The following is a 22,263-nucleotide window of genomic DNA, read 5'->3' on the forward strand; positions in this document are numbered from 1 at the left end:
AGCAACACACATAACATAAAGTGAATATTAAACAAAACTTGAAAAGAAGAATCTAGTAGCTTTAAATTTCTTTGTACTTAGAGTTAGGGTCTGGGAATTAGTAAGCAATGGGGATGATAGTTTTCCATTACTTTTAATTGGTTCATTTCTGAGGTATTTCTAAAGCTTTCTATAGGTCTTTACATATTGATTATTCTATAACCCCTAAGAAAATGGAGGAAAACAATTAATAAAATCATCTAGCTAATCATAAATTTTATGTATGAGTTTTTCATGAATTTCAAATTATAGTTACAGTGCTCTAGAAACCAATTAGATTTAATTTTCTCTCTTGTAATTTTTCTCTTTAGACTTTAGGGGTTTTGTCTTGGGGGGAAAAATACTTGGATCTTTTCCTCAAGTGGTATTTGTGTGCATACTTTTTTGGAAATGGAATCATCCTTTTTTTTTTAAAGAATTTTAGTAACTCATATACCATATACATGATCACATACCAAGGCTTTATGTTCCTTTTAAGTAGAATTTTTAATGTTTAGAAATTAATTTATGTATGTCTGGTTATTCTAAATCGCTTCAGATTTTTTTAAATTAATTTTTTAAAATATATTTTTGTTATTATTTAAGTTATGTATAGGTGTGTGTGTACGTGCATGTGTACTGTCGCACATGAGTGCAGGTGCCCTCAGAGGTCAGAGGCATCAGATCTGCTGGAGCTAGAGTTACGCGTACTTATGAACCACCTGACTTGGATGTTGAGAGCCAAATTTGGGTCCTTTGGGAAGGTAGCTAGTGCTCTTAACCATTGAACCATCTCTCCGGCTGCCAGGATATATCATGCCTCAAGTGTTTGTTATTTGGTTTTGGTTTTATTATTAGTTTGTTGGTTTATTTTGAGACACAATCTTGCTCCTGCCCATGCCAACCTGGAATTCTCTATGTAGGCAATATTTACTTTGAACTTAATGGCAATCTTCCTGCCTCTGCCTCTCAAATGTTGAGATTGTAAGCATGCACCACTATGCCTAGCTTATAAGTGGGTTTTTACTTACATTTAAAAGTTGAACATTTAAAGCATATTGGTAGTATATAGCATTGTAAAATGGCTTTTTGGTGTTTCCTTTTTTAAGATTCATTTCTGAGCCGGGCGGTGGTGGCGCACGCCTTTAATCCCAGCACTCGGGAGGCAGAGCCAGGCGGATCTCTGTGAGTTCGAGGCCAGCCTGGGCTACCAAGTGAGTTCCAGGAAAGGCGCAAAGCTACACAGAGAAACTCTGTCTCGAAAAACCAAAAAAAAAAAAAAAAAAAAAAAAAAGATTCATTTCTGTTGTTTTTAATTATGTGTAGGTAGGTGAGTCTGCATGTGGGTATGTGCATGTGCTCAAGGAGGACAGAGAAGTCAGATCCTCTGGAGCTGGAGCTATAGGCATATACTGCCTGATGATGTGCTCTTAAGCACTGAGCCATCTCTCCAGTACAGTATTGCTTTTAAACAAATGACTTGAAAACTTCCTGACACAGTAGATGAACAACTATGCAAAAAGGCAGGCTGCTGTTAGTTATCCTGAGTAACTTTTAGAATTGCACATAAACCATCATTTACCTCTACAGTAAAATAACATCTTTGTCTAGAAATATAATACAGGAAAAAGACGTACTTCCCCTAAGTGAGTTTGAGACCAGCATGGGATATGTGAAATCCTGTCCGAAAAACAAAACAAACAAGCAAGTAAGCAAAAAGCACAAACCATGTGTTCTAGTGCAAGTGGCCACTTTCAAGCAAGTTTGTTTTCTTACCAGCATGAAACCATAAGTTTGTTGTCTTGTTTTGGTTTGTTGTGACTTGTTCTTCATAACTAATGTAAACTAACTCAATATTTTGTCAAGATCTTCTTAAAAGACTCAGGAAATCATAGAAACCAGGTTGATATACAACTCATGTTCAGAAATAAAATCTTTTGGAATCATGAACGTAGGAACAAATGTGGACCAAGAGGACCTAGGTTAGAGAGGCAGCCCTTCCCTGCCATTGTACCCTAGAAAGCCAAAATGGAACACTACTTGCCAGGGCCACATTAGAAGAGCTTTCTCTATCCACAATCCCATAGCTGCCTAGAGTAGCTAGACCAGAGACTTGGGGTCAGAGTTCAACCTGTTTGACTTTTAAAAGATTGTCTCCTCCTTTCCATTCCCTTGTGGATGACAGTATCTCCATCTCTTAAGCTTTAAATAGAGTTATTAACAGCATTTTACTTCACATGCTTGATAAGTTACTAAATCCTGTTGATTCTGCTTCAGAAAAAATTGATGCTGCATCTCCATACCATAGACTCACTTGGCAGCTCCATCCATCATCATACCTGCAATTGATAAGTAAGCTTTTTTTAAACCTTTTCAAATGAAGGACCAGGTAGAAAATGTAAGAACCTTTAGTAGCTTGCTAATATTGCTAACTACGTTGTGCTGACCTCTGATTTAGGCTGTTGCTTTAGTCTCTGCATCCTTCCGTATTTCTTCCAAAGTGATCTCTTTCTTTATGGCCGTGCTTATGTACTTCCAGGTAGAACATTTTATTTTATGTTCTAGTAACTAAGGTTTCATATGTAAGCATTCATTTCCCATTTCTGAGATTTTTGCCACATCTTCATAGCTATCAATACTATTTTCTCAAAAATTATGCCGGGCGGTGGTGGCGCACGCCTTTAATCCCAGCACTTGGGAGGCAGAGCCAGGCGGATCTCTGTGAGTTCGAGGCCAGCCTGGGCTACCAAGTGAGTTCCAGGAAAGGCACAAAGCTACACAGAGAAACCCTGTCTCGAAAAACCAAAAAAAAAAAAAAAAATTATTGACTATTTTTTTTAAGAGGAAAATGTATATTGTACATGAAAAACCAGCAAGCAAAAAGTAACAAGGCTGGGAGTAGTAGCACACCCCTTTAATCTCAGCACTCTAGAGGCAGAAACAGGCCAGGTGGATTTCTGTGAGTTCAAGTCCAGCCTGGGCTGCATAGTGCAGTTCCAGGCCAGCCAGGGCTACATAGTGATATCGGTCTTTTAAAAAAGCAAAGTAAAAGAAAGAAAGAATCAAATTTTAATGTAGAACCATTATATACCTATTTGTTATACTACCTAACATAACAAAAACTAATGGGGTCCAGCCCCTAATTGCCTTTTCCCAGAGTCCGTGGAAGAATCTACAACCAGCTGATGATCTAATCTTTGATCATACATAGTGATATTGGGCTTTAAAAAAAGCAAAGAAAAAGAAAGAAAGAATCAAATTTTAATGTAGAACCATTATATACCTATTTGTTATACTACCTAACATAACAAAAACTAATGGGGTCCAGCCTCTAATAGCCTTTCCCCAGAGTCCGTGGAAGAATCTACAACTAGCTGATTATCTAATCTTTGATGATAACAAATGAATCTACATACACAAAACTCTTTAGTCTATTTACTTTATTCTTTTCTGCTTCTCATACTTAGCTTCTTTTCTGCTCTCATACTTAGCTCATTTCTTGCTTGATTCTCTGCTATTCTTCTAATTTCTACCTTAATTCTCCCATCTTAGTTCTGCCCCATCTAGTTCTTTCCCATATAGTTCTTTCCATCTTAGTTCTTTCCCGTCTTGTTCCTTCCCATCTATTTCTTCCCCATCTTAATTCTCTATCCTAGTCCTCCTCAAGTCTTTGAGGTTTTCCATTATATATACCCATGCAATCAGCAGTACTCTGGCCAAGGCAAGGTCACCAGGCTTGAAATCTTTCAGGGTCAAAAGGAGGGGTGATAAGATCCACACAAAGAGCAGTAATTGTCAGCTATCATAGCAACCCAAAAGGGAAGTGACTAATGGGAAATGAATCAACTAAGGGCTAAATTCAGTTAATAGATCGAAAAAGGGAATTTATGTGCTCAAACTATATTCTTAGAAGTGGTTAGGTAAAATGTTAGAAGTCTGTAAGTCACTAAGTCATGAGTAGAAATAAAACTGCCTTTTTTTCCTTTGGCACTGCAATCTGTCCATGCTGCACCGTTTTCTGGCAGGGTAGGGGAAATGTACTCGGTAACTAGGCAACCTGCGTCACAGCTAAATGTACCTGGTATGTAAAAGTCCTTTAGTTCTGAGTTAATTGTTAAAGGGAGATCTAGAACTAAAGATAGCACTTGGAAGAAGGAAGGTTAAGCTTAATTAGCACATCCTCTTAGCCTACGTGATTGTCTCATTGTAAATTTTTATCTTCCCTCAGGAACTAACAGATAGTCTGGATGCTTATCTATCTGCAGTCTGTTCTTAGAAAGTCTGGGAAGTTTCTCAGATAAAATACTTTCATCTGGAGATGGCCCTGGCCAGATGTTGCTAATGATGATAATAACAGAAAGGTCTGAAATTAGGGGTCTTGGCTGTGTGACTGCTGTTAGCACAGTTAGGGAATGTTATCAAATACTCCAATTGTATAGGGGAAATTGTACCCAGTGAATGATTCAACCACACTGTTAGAAGTTTTTGGGAAAAGAATCAAATGGGAAAGGTGCAATAGCACACAAGAAATTCATTGCAGGAAACGGCTAATACATTCAAAAGCCAGTATCACCAAGACTCCTTGAGGCTTGGCTTTATCCTCTGGAAGAGCCCTGCTCTTCCTCCAGGTATTAGCTTTGCTAGAGTCAGCTGAATTCCTACTTCACATTTCTGCGGCTCACAGCAGTTCCCGTTTTTTCATTTAGTAAAGAAAGGAGAATGTTTTATTCTCTATAGGGCAGCGAGTAATGGGCATAAATTAAAGTTTGGAGATGACCAGAGGAATGATAAGTAGTGATTTTTAAATTAATAATCAGTAATTAATACTGATATTTAATCAATATTTGTATCAATAATATATATTTATTATTAATAAAATATATTTATAATCTTTATAGCTGGCAAGCTGAAAATTAGTTTAACAATCTAATAGGTATAGTTGTATATAATTAGAATATCTCTGTGTCCCCCCCTCCAAAAAAAGGAGCAGAGGAGTAACATAAAAATCTATCATTAGCTACTATGGCATAATATGGTCAAGTGTGTCTAAATATTATGATTTTGAGTTATCAAAAAGACATGGTTAGTTTAGAATATTAACTCTATCTGTTAATCTTTGATTAGTGGTATTAATTTGGTTAATCTGTATTTTAATGAAGCATTGTTAGATAAAGAGCCTGAATTAGTCACGAGCATCTGTGGGACCAAGGCTGCAGTTGAAGTTGACCTAATAATTCAAATTTGTAATCAAGGCAATATTAAACCATTTAGCTATGAGAGGGCAATAACAACATGTGTCAAGGTATACATAGCAGGATTTACATACAGAACAACTGTCAGAAGTACATAAGGAAAATGTTTGATAGCATATACATTTCAGGATCATGGGCAGAAATGTATATGATTAATGATAAAACATTTGTAAAGGCAGTCCGTTCTCTGGGTAGGAAAGTTTCGTAAGCAAAAAGGAACAGGGAGAGTGACATAGGAGTGTAGAATTTGCTCATGATTGCTTCATGCTGACATGGGGTGAAGTTGTGGGTTCTGAAGGCTGGAACTCAGTGGAAACCTGAGAAGAGCAGGCTTTTTCATGTGTTGCCCATGCAGGCAATGATGAATCAGTCTGTGCTGAGAGGCAACCAGGAGTATGCAGTGGTACCCCCTGGTGTGTGGGCTGTAGGGCCGGGTGCAGGGCTGTAGCTAGACCGCACATCTGTGGTCAAGAGGATGACAACCTATAACGCTTTAAATGATTAGAATTTTGGATGGAACAAATATAAACAGTAGTACATGCAGTCTTTGTAACAACTTATTCATAAAGCCAAGGCCCGATTATAAAGAATCTAGAGATGAATAACAGCCTGTACTCAGACTGACAGCTTTAGAGCACCTACCTATATTCTGGAGCGGACTGGCTATGTGGTCAGATCAAGCCATCCAGGATCTATAAAGGTGAGTCAGCATCTTGGTGGAAAGATGCAAGCATATCCACTAACACTAACATGTATGTGCCACACTTCTAAAGCATGTCTGATTGTAAGTCCTTTGTTTCTTAGCATCTCATACACATCCTTCCATAGCTGTACTGTTCACCTTTCTCTAAGATTGCTTAGCTAAAGCAGAATGTCAGAAGCTGCTTTGGTAAGAGGCTATGTCCTAGCCTTAGCTCTTGAGGTCTGGCTCCTAGTAGATATGTGTGAGCTTGGATAGACTGTGGGAGCTATCATCAGGCCAGTTGTCAAGGAGACTCTGGAGCACCAGTTCTCAACCTTGAGGTCACATATCAGATATCCTGCCTATCAGATACTTACATTATGATTTTTTTCCTTTTTTCTTTATTAAGAAAATTTTTACTCACTCTACATACCACCCACAGATCCCATCTCCTCCCTCCTCCCACCCCCTTAGTCCTCCCTCCCAAGCCACCCCACATCCCCAAATCAAGGTCTCCCATGGGGAGTCAGCAGAGCCCTGCACACTGAGCCTAGGCAGGTCCACACCCCTCCCCACTGCACCAAGGCTGCGCAAGGCATCACACCGCAGGCACCAGGCTCCCAGAAGACTGTCCATGCACCAGGGATGGATCCCGATCCCCCTGCCTGGGTGGCCCCCAAACAGTTTCAGCCAAACAACTGTCTTCCGTATCCAAAGAGCCTAGTCCAGTCCCAGGGGGGCTCCACAGCCACTAGTCTACAGTTCATAGGCTTCCACTAGTGAGGTCGGTCATCGCTGCACGTCTTCCCATCATGATCTCAACATTCCTCCGCCTGCAAAATCCCTCCTCTCTCTCGTCAATTGGATTCCCGGAGCTCATCCTGGCACCTGGCCGTGGATCTCTGCATCTGCCTCCATCAGTCACTGGACAAAGGCTCTCTTAGTCCAATAGGGCACTCACATTATGATTTATAGCGGTAGCAACTTACAGTTATGGAGTAGCAATGAAATAATTTTATGGTTGGGGTAACTACAACATGAGGAACTGTATTAAAGGCTTGCAGTGTTAGGAAGGTTGAGGACCACTGCTCTAGAGGCTGGCAAAGCAGCAGAGTCTGCCCATAAGACTTAGAATGTCAAACACACACCCTATCTATCACCTCCACTGTGTGGTAACAAAGTACTGTTAAGACTGTTTTCCAGCTGGATTTTAATATCATGGTAGAATCCTTGCTAGTCATCATGGTGCGTAGTAACATCTGTAAAAGAAAGTTCCATACTTGATACCTTGTCCCTCACCTTTGCTCCAGTTTTACAGACTGCCTCACCAGTGTCCTCTGCCTACCCTGGCAGACTGCCATGCCTTCCATTAATAAAGGCAAACTGAACTTTTCACTCGGCTTATCTCAGTAACCCCAGTCTGAGTCCTCTAAGCAAGGTTGCTCCCCCAAAATAAGGTTGTGTGTATGTGTTCCTGATTATAAAATCCATCCTTTTAAAATAACACAGTTTTGTGAATTTTAGCATATTTTGAGTTGTACTTTCATCACTGCTAGTCAGTTTTAAAGAATTTGATTACTCCCAAATAAACCTTAAAGCCATTAATGAGCACTCTCATTTCCTCCTCTCTCCCAAGCACCTGATAGCTACTAATCCGCTTTGTGTCTCTATGGGTTGCATATCATAGATATTTCATGTAAGTGAATCATACAGTATATGTTCCTTTGTGACTTGCTTCACACATATTTTTCGAGGTTCCTCTGTGTTGTAATATATATGAAAACTTCATTTTGTTTTATATCTGACCGGTATTCCATTGTATTACTATAGGACAGTTTATTTTTCTTTTATCTGGTTATGAAATTTTCTCTGCTTTTTGGTTATTGTGCATAGCAATGCTGACACTTCTCTGTGTTTGTGTGGGGGGTCTGTGTTTGAGATCTATATCTAGAAGTGGAGTTGTTGAAACGTAATCAATTGTTAACCTCTGAGGCCCTGACTGAATTTTCCCAAGTGCATGTACCATTTTTCCTTCCTTCCTAGTGCATGAGAGTTCTGGATTCCCCACACCCTGAACATATGCTTGCTGTTTGTCTAGGCAAATTCTGGTAAATCCTTCCCCCTCTAAACCACAAGGGGTTCTGTTATCATTTTATAATGACCGTGTCAAAGTACAATTTTCTGTTTCTACATTAGACATTTAGTTCCTAGGTTTTAAATATCTTTATGTGGATACACAGGAAATCGAGCATAGTGGATGGAATTTCATGGAACAAGTAACAAATAGACCTCGGTTTTGTTTGTTGTATTCTGTTTTCGAGATGGGGACTTGCTTTATAACCCAGACTGATCTTGAAGTCAGGATTCTGGCTCTGTTTCCTGAGTGCTAGGATTATAAATGTTGCCACCAAGCCTGATCTAACCAGTTTTTAGTGTCACACATACACAAATTTAAACTTGCCCATTTAAATTACAGACATATATATGGTTTTGATTTGAAGAAAGAATACTTCATTTAATTAATGATTAGAATTGGAGTTCTAGCTAGGCATGGTATTGCAAACTTGTAATCCCAGTTACTCAGTAGTTTGAAACAGAAAACATGATTTCAGCTCAGCCTGGTCACCTTATTTAGATCCCACATCTTTTAAAAAAAAAGAAGGAAAAAGAGTAGAATTGACGTTTTTAAAGTGGGCTGGAAGAGTTATTAAGTGGTTCTCTTTTCTGTGACCCTTGGTTTGTGGGAACAGAGTAGCCCTGGTGTTCAATTGCATTACTTTACCGGGCTGCTTTAGTGAGTGAGACATATGGACTGACCTGGCAGGGCTAACTTAAGGCGTGTTTTTAAAAAGTGGGTAGTGGCTGTAAGCCAGCTGTTACTCCATTAAAAAACAGGTGCTTGAATCAACTGCTTTTTAGTGCATACAGTCCTTGAAAGTAAGTAATCCTGAGAATATTGACAAGGTTTATTTAAAAGTATATTAAAATTTTAGAGCAAATATGTGAGAATAAACACATCCAATCGATGTTGGTCTCTACAAGAAGAGTCACCAGAAGAGATGATGGACTCCCAACTGTGCTACCTTTGAACACAGCATTTTAGGAGATAATTGGTGGGGGTGGAGGGAAGCACTGTCAAAGTCTGAAGCACCTTCTTTTGGAAGATGGCAGAAAAACATGCTTGACCTCTTTTGTTTTGTTTAAGATGACAAAATAGTAAGTTTAGTTACAATGATGTTTGGCTCTTTTCAGTGTAATTTAAAAACTGCTTTTGTTGTTTTTGGGTTACTTTTGTTTTTTTGTTTGTTTGTTTTTGAGACAGGGTTAAAAACTGCCTCTTGCTGAGCAGTGGTGGCACACGCCTTTAATCCCAGCAGGTGGATCTCTGTGAGTTTGAAGACAGCCAGGGTTACACAGAGAAACTCCAAAAGCAAAAGCAAAAGCAAAAAAAAAAAAAAAGCAAAAAAAATTTTTTTTAAACTTAAAACTGCCCTTTCAAGTAGGTTGTTTGTTTGGGTGTTTTGTTTTGTTTTGTTTTGTTTTGTTGTTTTTGGGGTTTTTTTTGGTGGGGGGGGGTCCTAAAAATGGTTTTAGTTATTGTGGAATCGCTGGAGTAAGTAAAATGACTTAACATGGTTTCTTTGATGAAATATATAAACTTTAGGTGTATTACATGATGTTTATGCTTAAAATTAAAATCTATTACTAGTCATTTTATGATTTATATTTTTTCTTAGTTTAAAGTGACTCCTTAATTCTCCAGTTAATTTGTTTGAAGGAAACTTTGCCTTTCATGATATGTCTGTAATTCATACATACTTAATGGCATATAGCTTTCTGGTACAATTTTAAGTCAAAACAAAAGACTTAGAATCTTTCATGAAAGCAAGAGAGCTGGGTATGGTGGTCCAAACCTGGAATCCCAACATTGGGGAGGCTGAGGCAGGTTAAGATAATGAGTTCAAAGTCAGCATGTACTGGATAGCAGGACCTCCCTTCTGAATCAAAATGAAAAATTGATATGCTGTTATAGAAAAAACATATCATGAGGAAGTATTAACCTCTACAGTTAGATGAATTTATTTTTAAACAATTACTTTACTTAATTGTCATTGGTATGAGGAAATACAACTGAATATTGAGTATCTACACAATAGAGCTGGTAAATGGCTGTGGCTTTGTGCCATATACTCTTATACTACTTAATATCTCAGATGTGTTAGTGGTCACTGAGGCTTTGGTTGGCAAATGATAGCTTTCCCAGTGGTTATTGTGGTATATGGCATCTTTGTTTTCCCTTACTGATGATTTGGTGTTTCCCCTTCTCTCTACTTGATGAAAAGCCATTAAATCTGAGCTTATTTTCTGTTGAGGCAAGCATTTGGTAGTCATTCAAACTCCCTCAGCTTTTAGAAGGGTTCGTTGTGTTTGAACTGTGACCATGGACAACAAAATAATGCAGAATAAAAAATTGTACTTCCTATTGTGATTAGCCTGACGACCTGAGTTTAGATCCTCAGAACCCAGACCAGTGCTGATAGCAGTGGAGTCCAATGTACTCCCCAGCATTCCTGGAAGGACGGAAGGTGGGAACAGGGAGAATCTCCTGGAAGCCCAGGAGCCAGTTAGGCTAGTTAGTGTATGCAGCACAGCAACAGACAAGAGAGACCCTAACTCAAACAAGGTAGAAGTTGAGGACCAATAGGTGAGGTTATCTGACCTCTGTATAGCTGTACACACGCACATGCACACACGCACACATGTGGGCATTTTAAATTATTTTTTATGAGAGAAACAACAAATCAGCTATTTGAAATATAACTGTGAAGAGGGAATTATATGCCATTATGAGTTCAATCATTTCTCTTTCTGAGCTCATTGATGACCTAACATTTCTTACACAGGTTTAGATCTGGGCAGATGGCTCAGCAGTTACCAACACTGGCTACTCTTACAAAGGACCTAGGCTCAGTTCTCAGCACCTACATGGCAGCTCTCAACTGTCTGTAACTCCCATTCCAAGGAATCTAATGCCTTCTTCTGGCCTCACTGAGTACCCGGCATACATACATGTGGCACATACAACATAGTGAACAAAAAATACATACAGGCAGAACACCCATAAATATGAAACAGAATAAAATTCTTGTGATTAAAACAAAGGTTTGTGCAGCTTCCCCAAAGTGATTAATACATTTTATTTATTCCATCTCTGTGTGTGTGTGTGTGTGTGTGTGTGTGTGTTGTGTGTATGTGTGCACAGTTAAGCATATATGTGCACATGCATGCAGAAATTGATGTTGGATGTTGTTTTTTGTTACTTTGCACCTTGTTTTTGAAACAGTCTTTCCTGGCCCTGGAGTTCACTGATTTGGTTAGACTGGCTGACAAGGCAGCCCCCCAGGATCCTCCTGTCTAGGGCTGATATTACAGCATGCTGTCACACTTACTTAGCTTTTTACGTAGGTCCTGGGGACCCAAACTCAGATCTTTGTGCTTGCTCAGAAAGCACTGAGTGGGCCAGCTCCCCAGACTCTTAACCCAGTCCTTAAAACACCCTTGTAGAATTTATATGTTTTAAGCTACTTTTTTTTTTTTTTTTTTTTTCATTTTTCGAGACAGGGTTTCTCTGTGTAGATTTGCTCCTTTTCCTGGATCTCGCTCTGTAGACCAGGCTGGCCTCGAACTCACAAAGATCCACCGGCCTCTGCCTCCCAAGTGCTGGGATTAAAGGCGTGCGCCACCACCACCCGGCTTAAGCTACTTTTAAAATCAGAACACTGTCAGTTAACAAGATAACAGACTTTAAATAACAAAACTTAATCCTACCGGGCGGTGGTAGTGAACGCTTTTAATTCCAGCACTCAGGAGGTAGAGCCAGGCGGATCTCTGTGAGTTCGAGGCCAGCCTGGTCTACAGAGCAAGATCCAGGGCAGGCACCAAAACTACACAGAGAAACCCTGTCTTGGAAACAAACAAACAAACAAACAAACAAACAAAAACTTAATCCTGTTCTTTCTATTAAACTACAGTGTACAGCTAAGCAATTTTGCTGCTTTTTTTAAAATGTGTGCATATGTGTGCCTGTTTGATTTCTGTACTTTGTGAATAGCTTCAACAAATTCAGATTCTCAAGCAAGGGATTCTGATGAGGAAAAAATAAGTGTTTTTATCTAGTATTTCTCACCTAGTTCTTTAACACATTTAATGGATGGAAGACAATTGAACCAAAATGGCATTTCTTAAAAGTTGAGCTTCTTAAAGTCCTCACTTTGCTCCACAGTTGTCAGAGTGTGAAACAAATGAATCTGCTTAACACATTAATACATTGAGGTGACGGTAGCTGTCGCTCCCTGGCCAACTGCAGTTGAGCAACTTGCTCTACTAAATTGTTCAGGAATTTCCAGAATGAATAATAATTAACAACTATCTAGAATTGATTCATGTGTAACTCTACACTGCCCTGAACTAGTTTCTTGCATTGCAAGTAGTACCCTAGCCAGAGCCTTCGTTTTGGTTTTATTTTCCCCTCTGAATTGAGTGGTCTTGCTAAGCTGCTCAGGCTGACTTTGAGCTTGTAAGCCTTTTAAGTAGAGATACTGTGAGTATATTCTACTACACTCTACCTCCTTCATTCTTAACTCTTCTTGCATCTCTCTCAGGACTTTGCTTTGACCTAAGTGGAAGAACCGTAGATTCTAGAGCAGACTTGGCTTGTCATAAGTAGGTCATCGTTAGTGCACTGGTCACTTCTTTGATCTGTTCTTTTATGTTTGTTTTTTGTTTTTCTTTTCTTTTTTTGTTTTTCTTTTCTTTTCTTTTTTTTTTTTGTTTTTGTTTTTGTTGTTGTTTTTCAAGACAGGGTTTCTCTGTGTAGCTTTGGTGCCTGTCCTGTATCTCTCTCTGTAGGCCAGGCTGGCCTCTAATTCACAGAGATCCACCCCGCTCTCCTCTCCAGTGCTGGGATTAAAGGCGTGCGCCACCACCGCCTGGCGATCTGTACTTCTTATTGCTTAGGAATTCAGATAAAGATTATCAATAAAAGAAACTTGAGAGAAAGAACATCAAAACTGAAATACAAAGGATGAGTAGGGTTGCCAACATAAGAAGAGAAGCATATAGCATCCCTGAAAGGCTGGTGGCCAAAGAGAGCATAGTAAATGGAGAGACAAGTTTGGTTTACTTGGGCTACATGAGGCTATATGAGGGTGCTGGGTTTTGATTCATAGCCAAGTTACTGTCCAAAAGAATCATGCCATTGTGTAAATATGGCTATTATATTGTTTTCCCCAGTACTGATTTTATTCCATAAGTTTTTTAAATTGCTTATTATTTTAAAGATTTTAAGACATCACATTGTATTTTTATTGTGTTTCTCAGTTATATGGCCATATTCTCATATTTATTAATTATCTTGTTTCCTATGTTATAAACATTCTGTTTTTGTCCTTTGCTCAGTTCTGGAAATTTTTTTATAGTAACAGTCTCCTTTATAGTATTCTATTTTAATATTTTTAGAAGGTTTGATATTCCAACATAAAGAATTCAGAAGGTTTGTATTGACAAATATGTTGGCGATTTCTTTTTAGTTTACTTTGTGGTGTGTATCACTTGAATTGAATGTTAAATTGAAGTGTCTCCCAATTTTCTTGTATTTTTTATGTGTATGAATGTTTTGCCTGCATTTATGTATGTGCACTACTTGTATGCCTGGTGCCCAAGGAAGTCATAAGAGGATGTCAGATCCCTTAGAACTGGAGTTATGGATGGGTGTGAGCTGCCCTTTAGGTGCTAGGACTCAAGCTCAGATCCTCGGCAAGAGCACCAAGTACTCTCAACCACTGCTCCGTCTTTCCAGTCTGTGTCTTCTGATTTTCCTGCACTGCTCATTGAATCTTTCTCTATCCTTTTGATCTCCGGTTCTTTTTATCCTAAAGTCAATGATGCTTAAGAAATGGTGTGTGCTAGGCACTATTTTAGATACCGTGTGTCATCTTATTTTCTTCTTGTAACTCTACCTTGAGGCATAGAGCTAATTTTCTAATGTTACACAACTAATAGACAGCTTGTTGGCTGGGCATGGGGTTGTATGCTTGAAATCCCAGCACTTAGAAAGCTGAGGCAGGAAGATTGGGAGTCTGAGACCAGCCTGGGCTACATAGTGAGACCCTGTCTTAAAATTCATATATGTCGGCCCAAAAGATGGCTCAGTGGGTGAAGGTGCTCACTCCCAAGCCTCATGACCTGAGTATGCTCTCCCAAACCCACTTGATGGAAGGAGAGAACTGACTTCAAAAAGTAGTCCTTTGACCTCCACACATATGCACTCTATGATTCTCATTCTTCCCCCCCTTTCTCTCTTTCCCCCTCTCTCTCTCCTTCCCTTCCTTTCTTCCCCTCTCTCTCCTCCCCCCCCCAATAAATAAAATGTTAAAAATATTTTAGGAGCACACATGCCAAAACACACGTACAGAAAAAGTCTGTCATGTGTGGAATTCTTTCTTATGTACTCTGTGCACTAATAATACTTTATGGTTCCTGTATTATGACTGTCCTAGTGTGCATCTGTGTGGTGAGTCATGTGCCTGTATGCACATATACTGAGGCTTAAGCCCAGGGCCTCTTGAGCACATGCTCTGCCTTCTAAGATAGGAGACCTCAGGCCCTTTTTTCCACTCTTACACTCCTACCCTTCTGTCTTACTATGATTGATACTAAGATAGGTCTATAATTTTTTTCTAGATTTGGGAGTGAATTTTTTACCTGTTTATTTTTCCAAGTGACCCAAGTATTTTATGTCCTATTTTAAAAAGATTCTCAATATAGTACTTGTCAGAAAATGCTTGATTCTTAAATTATACTGTCAATAACTGCAATTTTATGGTAACTAGATGCATTGTCTGTTTGTATCAAGATGTGTCTCCTGTATGTAGCCTTTGATATGTTCAAGATACCAGCTAAATATGGTTGAGTGAATGAATAAATTGGTATATCTGAGCTTATTACCTCACATTAATGTTTTCTGCATTTACCCATTTGGTCCTACAAATTCTGTGTGGATGTTATTTCTTTGTCATTACAGTTTTTTCCTTTAATTTTCTAATTATTTTGACCAACATATGAAGAAATCATTTATGTCTTCATATTTATTTTGTTGTTAAAGTTGTTTCTCAAAAATGTTCACAAGGTATGTTTTCAATAAGTAATTATTTTATCTGTTTAGACTAAGAATTTAGTTTCTTATTTTCTTAAATAGTTATCTGTTTATATGTTTTGTTCTAGAGTATCCCAAATGATGGGATTTTTAAAATTTAAATAAATTGATTTTTTTCTTTCTCTCCCTTTTCCCCTCTTTGTTATTTTTTATTTAAATTGTTTTAGATTTTTGTATATAGCTCTTTTGCCTGCAGGTATGTATGTGTACCATACATGTATCTGGTGCCCAAAGTTCAGAACAGGGTATCAGATTCCCTAGAACCGTAGTTATGAGTGGTTGTGAGCCACTGTGTTGGTTCTGGGATCCAAACCTAGCCCTTCTGCAAGAGCAACAAGTGCTCTTAACCTCTGGGCCATCTCTACAGCATCTGATGTGCACATGTGCGCATGTGTGGATGTGTGTGTGGATGCGTGTGTACATGTGTGCCTCAGCACATTTGTGGAAGTCTGAGAACAACTGCATGAAATTGGTTCTCTCCTTCCACCCTTGCCTGGGTTCCAGGGATCAAGCTTAGGTCTCTCGGCTTGCACACTAAACCTCTTTATTTATTGAATCTTTCTCCCTAGCCTCCAAGTATTGTTTTATAAGTTGGCTAATAGTGGACATCACTCACTCTTTGTTGTGCAACTGATATTTGCAGTTACTTATCCTCCTCAGGGGCTTTCATGATGCTCTAGTCCTGTGCCAGTTGTACCCAAATGGGTGTCTGTACAGCATAACTAATGTCAAATAGGTCTTTTTTTCTCCACTTAAAAATGAAACCAAACAAACAAAAATGTTGTTTTTCACATTTCAACATGATGTAAGCTAGTGGTTTACTATTTGTGGATAATGTTTACTTATTTATTTACTTACTTATTTAGAGATAGGGTTTCTCTATTTAACCCTGTCTGTCCTGGAACTCACTATGTAGACCAGGGTGGCCTCAAACTCACCGCAATACACCTGCCTCTGCCTTCCAAGTTGCCAGGATTAAAGGTGTGTGCCATTACACGGGCTTTTAATTTTTTTTAATACATAATTTTTAAAGTATAATCTTATGAATGATTTTAGGTGTCTCTTCTCTGACTTTTTTTGGTATCCTTTAAAGGAATTTGTTGTTGATTCATAGCATCATCATACAGGATTATTTATAACACATGTGAATGCCAAGACACTGTGAAAACTTTATGTGAATTATGTCATTTAATTCTCAAGAAAAAAAAAGCAACACTATTTTGTCAACCCATTTCATAGATGAGGAGAAGGAGTTAGAACAATAAAGTATTTTGTTGGTTATACTGCTACATGACAGAAGTGAGTTTCTTACAAAATTAGAACAAAGCCCCAGGAATGTATGTATAGATATCTATAGACTAGAGACTCTTTGACTTGGGGTGGACTTACATCTCAATAAAAATCTTTGTTGGTTGATGATATCCTAAGTTGAAAATGTGTTTAATACACTTACTTTATATATACTTAGAACCCTTATATTACTTTATAATTGGCCAAGTCATTTAACAAAAAAAAGTGATAAATCATCATACATGCTGACATATACCTACATGTATTTATACACATGAGCTCTAGGAAGAGATACAAGTAACACCACTTTAAAATATTTAGGGAGTAATAATATAGTAGCATTGGAAAATTAGCCCTTTTTGAGCCCTCTTTGATTAGTAATGATACAAATATAATTTCCTTAGAGGAGAAGTATTATCTAATTACTTTAAGGCTAGATAATACCTCTTCCTAAGACATAGTCAATATAGTTGACATATGTTGTACTTGTAAATTTACCAAGTTTTTCCTCTGCATTTTGCAGACATGTCAGTCAGGATGATATAATCCATGGATGCTGCTAATGTTATACTCCATAATTATACTTTCTTGTTATTGTCCCCATAGGAACTCTAAGATGTTTGGCATCCACAATGTAAAGGTTAGTTCTGAAGATTCTGGTCTTGTGAAACTCAGTGTGTCTCTTGAAAAAACCAGAACAGGGTTGGGATTTAGCTCAGTGGTAGAGCACTTGCCTAGCAAGTGCAAGGCCCTGGGTTCAGTTCTCAGCTCGGGCGGGGGCGGGGGGGGGGGGGGAGACAAAAACCAAAACAAAGCAAACCACGAAGAGCAGGCACTCTCTAAGCAGTTAGCCTCTGTCAGGGACAGTGAAGATTATTTTGGAAGGGAGAACAACAGCATGCCCATTTGAAGAGGTAATGCATTTTAAAAATCATTTTAAGGGGCTTTTCTTCATAATAAGATTACTTAATATAGTGAGACAAGTTTATAGAGGCAGAATAATATTCAAAAGCTACTGTAGAGACAATATAAGGAAGGATTTTTATTGAAATATACCTGTAATTTTCCGTAAGTGTAAGCCTTCTTAAAAAGAAAAAAGAAAGAAAGAAAGAAAGAAAAGGAAAGTTTTAGGACAGGCATGGTGGTGCACTTGGAGGCAGAGGCAGGTGGATCTCTAGGATTGGAAGCCAGCCTGGTCTAGCCTACAGAAGGAGTTCCAAGCTGGCCAGTGCTACATAGTGAGACCCTGTCTCAATAGAACAACAATGAAAAAAGGTATGGAGAGGAGTTCAGTTACTGTTGTTACTTTCCTTTCTGAATGGAAATGTTCTTAAGTGGCTGAGGAGATGGCTCATTGGCTAAGAATCCTTGCTTGTCAATGAAGCAAGACGATTGGAGTTGGAGTCCCCAGCACCCATTAAAAAAACCAAGCATGGTTGCATGGGCCTGTAACCCCTAGCTAGCATTGCAGTTTGGGTGGGAATAGACAAATCCCTGAGAGCTCATTGGCCACCTAGCCTAGTCAAAATGGCAAGCTTTTGTTCAGTGAGAAACCATGTCTCAAGCCAGTAAAGCAAAGAACAATGGAGGAAGAGAAAGATAATGAATGTGTCCAGTCTCACATGCACACAACCCGTACATACAAACAGGGCAGGATGCAGTTGTAGTCTTCATCTAGGAAAGAAGATTATCTGAATTTTTTTTAATTTTTTAGGAAAAAGCATACCAAGTTACTTTTGTACTCTCTCCAAATTTAGAAATGCTTGAAGTTAGATACTTCTTTGTATTTCACCAAGTGAGTACCTTTTTTGTAGCTTACCCACTTTGGATGTGGTGTTTACATTTTAATTTAGCCTACATGTAGGCTTCTTTTGTTGATCCTCAGCTGTCAGGTTTGTTACTAATTCATAAAGTGAAGTACTTTCCTATTTTGTCCAAAATTCTCAATATTTTATTCTAGTTGGAGTCCAGTGCAGTGAATGTGGAGTATCAAATCTGTCCCCTGCCCAGCCTTGTTGTTAGTCCACTTTATTAGATAATTACCTAGTTGTGGCACCAAAGGAATCCCACTCACTCCTTCCTTCCCTCCATTCCACAGGCTCCCTCAGAATGACCCAAGCTGTTAGACTCCATGGTTTGAACCACAAACTAATCTTACTTTAATTTTGGTAGATCAGATTATAATTTCTGATTTTATAAAAGATAAATTTCTCTTATGGTAGTAAATATTTAATTTTGATTAATGGTCTATTAAATATGCATGAAAACTCTTTAACAAGTTCTTAAACTAAAACTTTTTATCCTTTTGTTTTTAATACTTTTCTTACATGCAAAACAAAGTTAAATTTTCCTTGTTAAAATGCAAAGCCAAGTGTCTCCTAGTCTTTTGAAGAGCATTTGTCCATTATATAATTTGTAAAGTAGCCAGGAGTTCCTCAGAAGCAGGACATCATTTAGATTTAAAACAATTCTGGCTTGTGTGTAAAAGAATGATGTGGTGTAACCATTTACAGAGTGGCAGCCTTGGTTTTACTTTAGTGGCGAAATCCTTGAGTGTCCCACATTTCATCCACCTTAAAGGCCTTATCAGAATTCCCTAGAGCAGAAATTGTTAGTTCATCTCGATTCTGCTAAATAGATTATTATGATAATGTCTAGACAGCCAAACGACACAGCTATGAGCATAGACCTTTTATTTTTTCCCAGACATTGACAGTGTAAACATACATAAAATACATATTAAAGTTTAGATGCTTTTTATGTTTTGTGCAATAAGTTGAAGCCTTAAAAAGGAAACATTTCATTTAAAAAAAAGTCATTAGTTTTACTTAAGACAGTAAAATAGCAGCAAGTACCAAGACATTGTGCACTTCTTTTAATTAAGACAAGTTACTTCATTTACATCAAACTCAGAAATACAAGGCTGGCTTTCTTGAATACATAATATAGCTTGAATCACTGGTTAGATAGGGGCATATTTTCCAAACTATACATCAGAAAGGAAGGCTTTCCTTAGTTTGAGAAACTGCAGGCCCTCAACTAGCCAGCATGACCACAGCATTGAGCATAAAGAGAAGTGAAGCATTTACTTTCCAAGTACTAGCCACAGAAGGTAATTGGGTCTTTACATTTGCAGTGGTTTCTTCCCTCCGTAAGTTGAGGGTTGTGCTTTGTTGAGGCATTTCAGAGAAGTTATTTGGCATGCCACTAGTGATACTTAGGGTCATGGGTGTTGGGGATGACTTTGTTGCACTAGTGAGGCTTGTGTTTGACATCATTCCGTCTTGAAGGTGAATAGTTAGAGTTGCAGCTGCTGCTTCATGTGAATTGGTCATTTCTGTGGCTGTGTCTTCTGGATAGGGCACCAAAGCCTTATCAGTGCTAGTAAAAGTGGTATCTCTGCTTAGTGTGACACCAAATGTTGTTTCCTTTCCTCGATAGTGTTTGGGTATTTTGGTCACTTTGGGTTGAGTTACCATACTCAAAGAGTTAATGGTGTCCACAGTCTGCATCCCACTGATAGTAAATAAGCTTGTGGTAAATCCAGGAGGTGTGGGGTACATGCTCTGTTCCTTCAGAGAAGATACTTGGTCAGAACAAGGAGTCCCTATCACATGGGCTTTTGTTTCCAGTATCCACTTCAGTAAGTAAGTAATGTTTTGTTTATGGTCACATGACCACCTGTTATTATGAAGTGTTATCTCTTGCAGCTGCAAGAGTTGGTCAAAAGATTGATCTGGAATGAATGTGAATTTATTGTTGTGTAGGTAAAGATGTGTGAGATTTGTCAGGCTTATTAATGTCCCTGGAAGGATTTGTGTCAGTGAGTTATTAGACAGGTCCACAATATGTAGTTTGGAAGGCATGTTGGTTGGAACTGTCCAAAGTTTGTTACTGCTGAGGTTCAGAACCTCAAGACTTCTTAGGGTATTTTTAATAAGAACAACTTTTTCCAGCATATTCTTAGAAACATCCAGGTATTTAAGGTTCCACTGATAAGCAGTATCAGATTTGTCAAGAAGTTTAATATTGTTGTTAGCAGCAGACATGTTCCAGAGAGACCGAGGTAACTGAGCAGGCAGACTTTCAAGCCTGTTGTTTGAAATATCCAGGGTCCTCAGATTGGTATATTGGGTTAACTGGTTATGCAGATCAGTAAAGTGGTTATAAGACAAGTTTAAATATATAATGTTCTCTTGCAGTCCAGGTGGTAATGTAGTCAAGTTTCTGCCTGAACAGTCCACATGCCTGTGCCTCTCTGTGCATATACATTGGAGAGGACAAATGCATAAAATGCCAGGCGTGAGAAACAGAAGGATGAACAGGCAGGAAGACATTTTCAGTATCTGATATTCCATCAAAGCCTGAAAACAAACAGATACATCCTTCTTTTAATATGCAAATACACTTTCAGCATCTGCATGGGTCAGTTAGCATTCGCCAAAATTTTCAATAAACCTCCTTGTTGTTGAGTCCTTTTATAATTGTTCCAGTGATTAAACTAACAAAGCTGCCCTTCATTTATAGTCCAAATGCCTAATCCTTCAATTGGGGCTATGTGGTAGTTGGGGGTGGGGGGATTGAGGGAGAGAGACCGAGAAAAAAAAAAGAGACAGAGGCAGAGAGAGAGAGAGAGAGAGAGAGAGAGAGAGAGAGAGAGAGAGAGAGAGAGAGAGGCTCTCCTGCATTTTCTTCCTTATTTTTATTCTTTACCATATTTGTTCTGATTTATCTTCTCAAAGCCGTAATAGGAAGAATAGCATTGTCTATAAATGAGGAGCTTTATAGTCTTACTTAGGCTGTTACTATTTTTGATAATATGATTTCTTATTCAGAAAAAAAATGGCTGTCGTATCTGTTTTTCTTAAATCTCTGCAGTATTGTAAGACACAATATGTGTGTAGTTTGAGATGTTAAAACAGTTATATTAAAACAAATTTTTGAAATTTTATCTTTTCATAGATAACTACATCCTGGTAAAACATTTTAATGAACTCAGAAAAATCAAGACTGATAGCATACCTTTAAACCTCACGTTTTGTAAAGTGATTTTTCCCCAGTATATTTCAGTACCGATTCTAAAGGAAAACTGATACATGTATTTACAAGTGAATGGACATTAGAAAGAAAAGCTCAACTGTTACTGCAGCAGATTTTGGTGCATGCACTTGTTATTGAATATCTTCAATCCTAACATTGGCTTAAAAAACAAACAAACGAAAGACAAGGGTAAAAATCCAAAGTCAGTCTTTTACCAATTTAAGTAGCTGCTTACCATCATGTCGTCTTCAACATCAGCATCTCGTTTTCTCCGGGAAACTTGAGGCTTAAAGGTCGTCTTGTTCTGGGGAGTCGGAAGGGTTTCTGTCTGTGGGCTGTGCTTGCCTGCTCAGCTGCATTGTGTTGCTGTGAGCTGAAGCTCTGCAACCACCTGATCAGCACCACATAGGAGGACTGCAGGGCTGTCATTGGTGCTGACTCAAATTTATTGCAAGAGGTGCATACGCAACAAAATGGACATTTCTTTTCATCACAGGCCTGAAAATACCTTACATAGCTGCAGTCTGCTACTGGGTGGGTGCTTCATGCAGATTAGGGCTGGCTTTTACTTCTTCCTATGTATTTCTCGGAGCTTGGCTTGCACATTTAACATTTCCTTGCTATAATTCTTGTTAAAGCCTCTACATTCTTTTTGTGTGTGGAAATGTTGAAAACGGACTTAACCTTCTTTGTGAATTGATTTCTAGGGTACTAATTGAACTGTTTTTAATCTGTGCATTTTTGTTCTTTTCAAAAATGGTTCAATT

At 38.4% G+C, this 22,263-nt stretch overlaps 2 protein-coding genes across 2 annotated transcripts in view; one reads left to right on the forward strand and one right to left on the reverse strand.

The window, feature by feature from the left end:
• Nf1 (neurofibromin 1) overlaps positions 1–22,263 on the forward strand; it is a 244,887-nt gene that overhangs the window by 150,933 nt on the left and 71,691 nt on the right.
• On the reverse strand, positions 19,492–20,814 carry Omg (oligodendrocyte myelin glycoprotein). Its single transcript, XM_059269388.1, has one exon. The coding sequence runs from the start codon at positions 20,812–20,814 to the stop codon at positions 19,492–19,494; it is 1,323 nt and encodes a 440-aa protein (XP_059125371.1).

Source organism: Peromyscus eremicus, chromosome 8a (assembly GCF_949786415.1).
Source record: "Peromyscus eremicus chromosome 8a, PerEre_H2_v1, whole genome shotgun sequence".
Classification (NCBI taxonomy): domain Eukaryota; kingdom Metazoa; phylum Chordata; class Mammalia; order Rodentia; family Cricetidae; genus Peromyscus; species Peromyscus eremicus.

Coding starts and splice junctions, on each gene's coding strand:
- Omg (XM_059269388.1), bottom strand. CDS start 20,814: ATGGAATATCAGATACTGAAAATGTCTTCCTGCCTGTTCATCCTTCTG.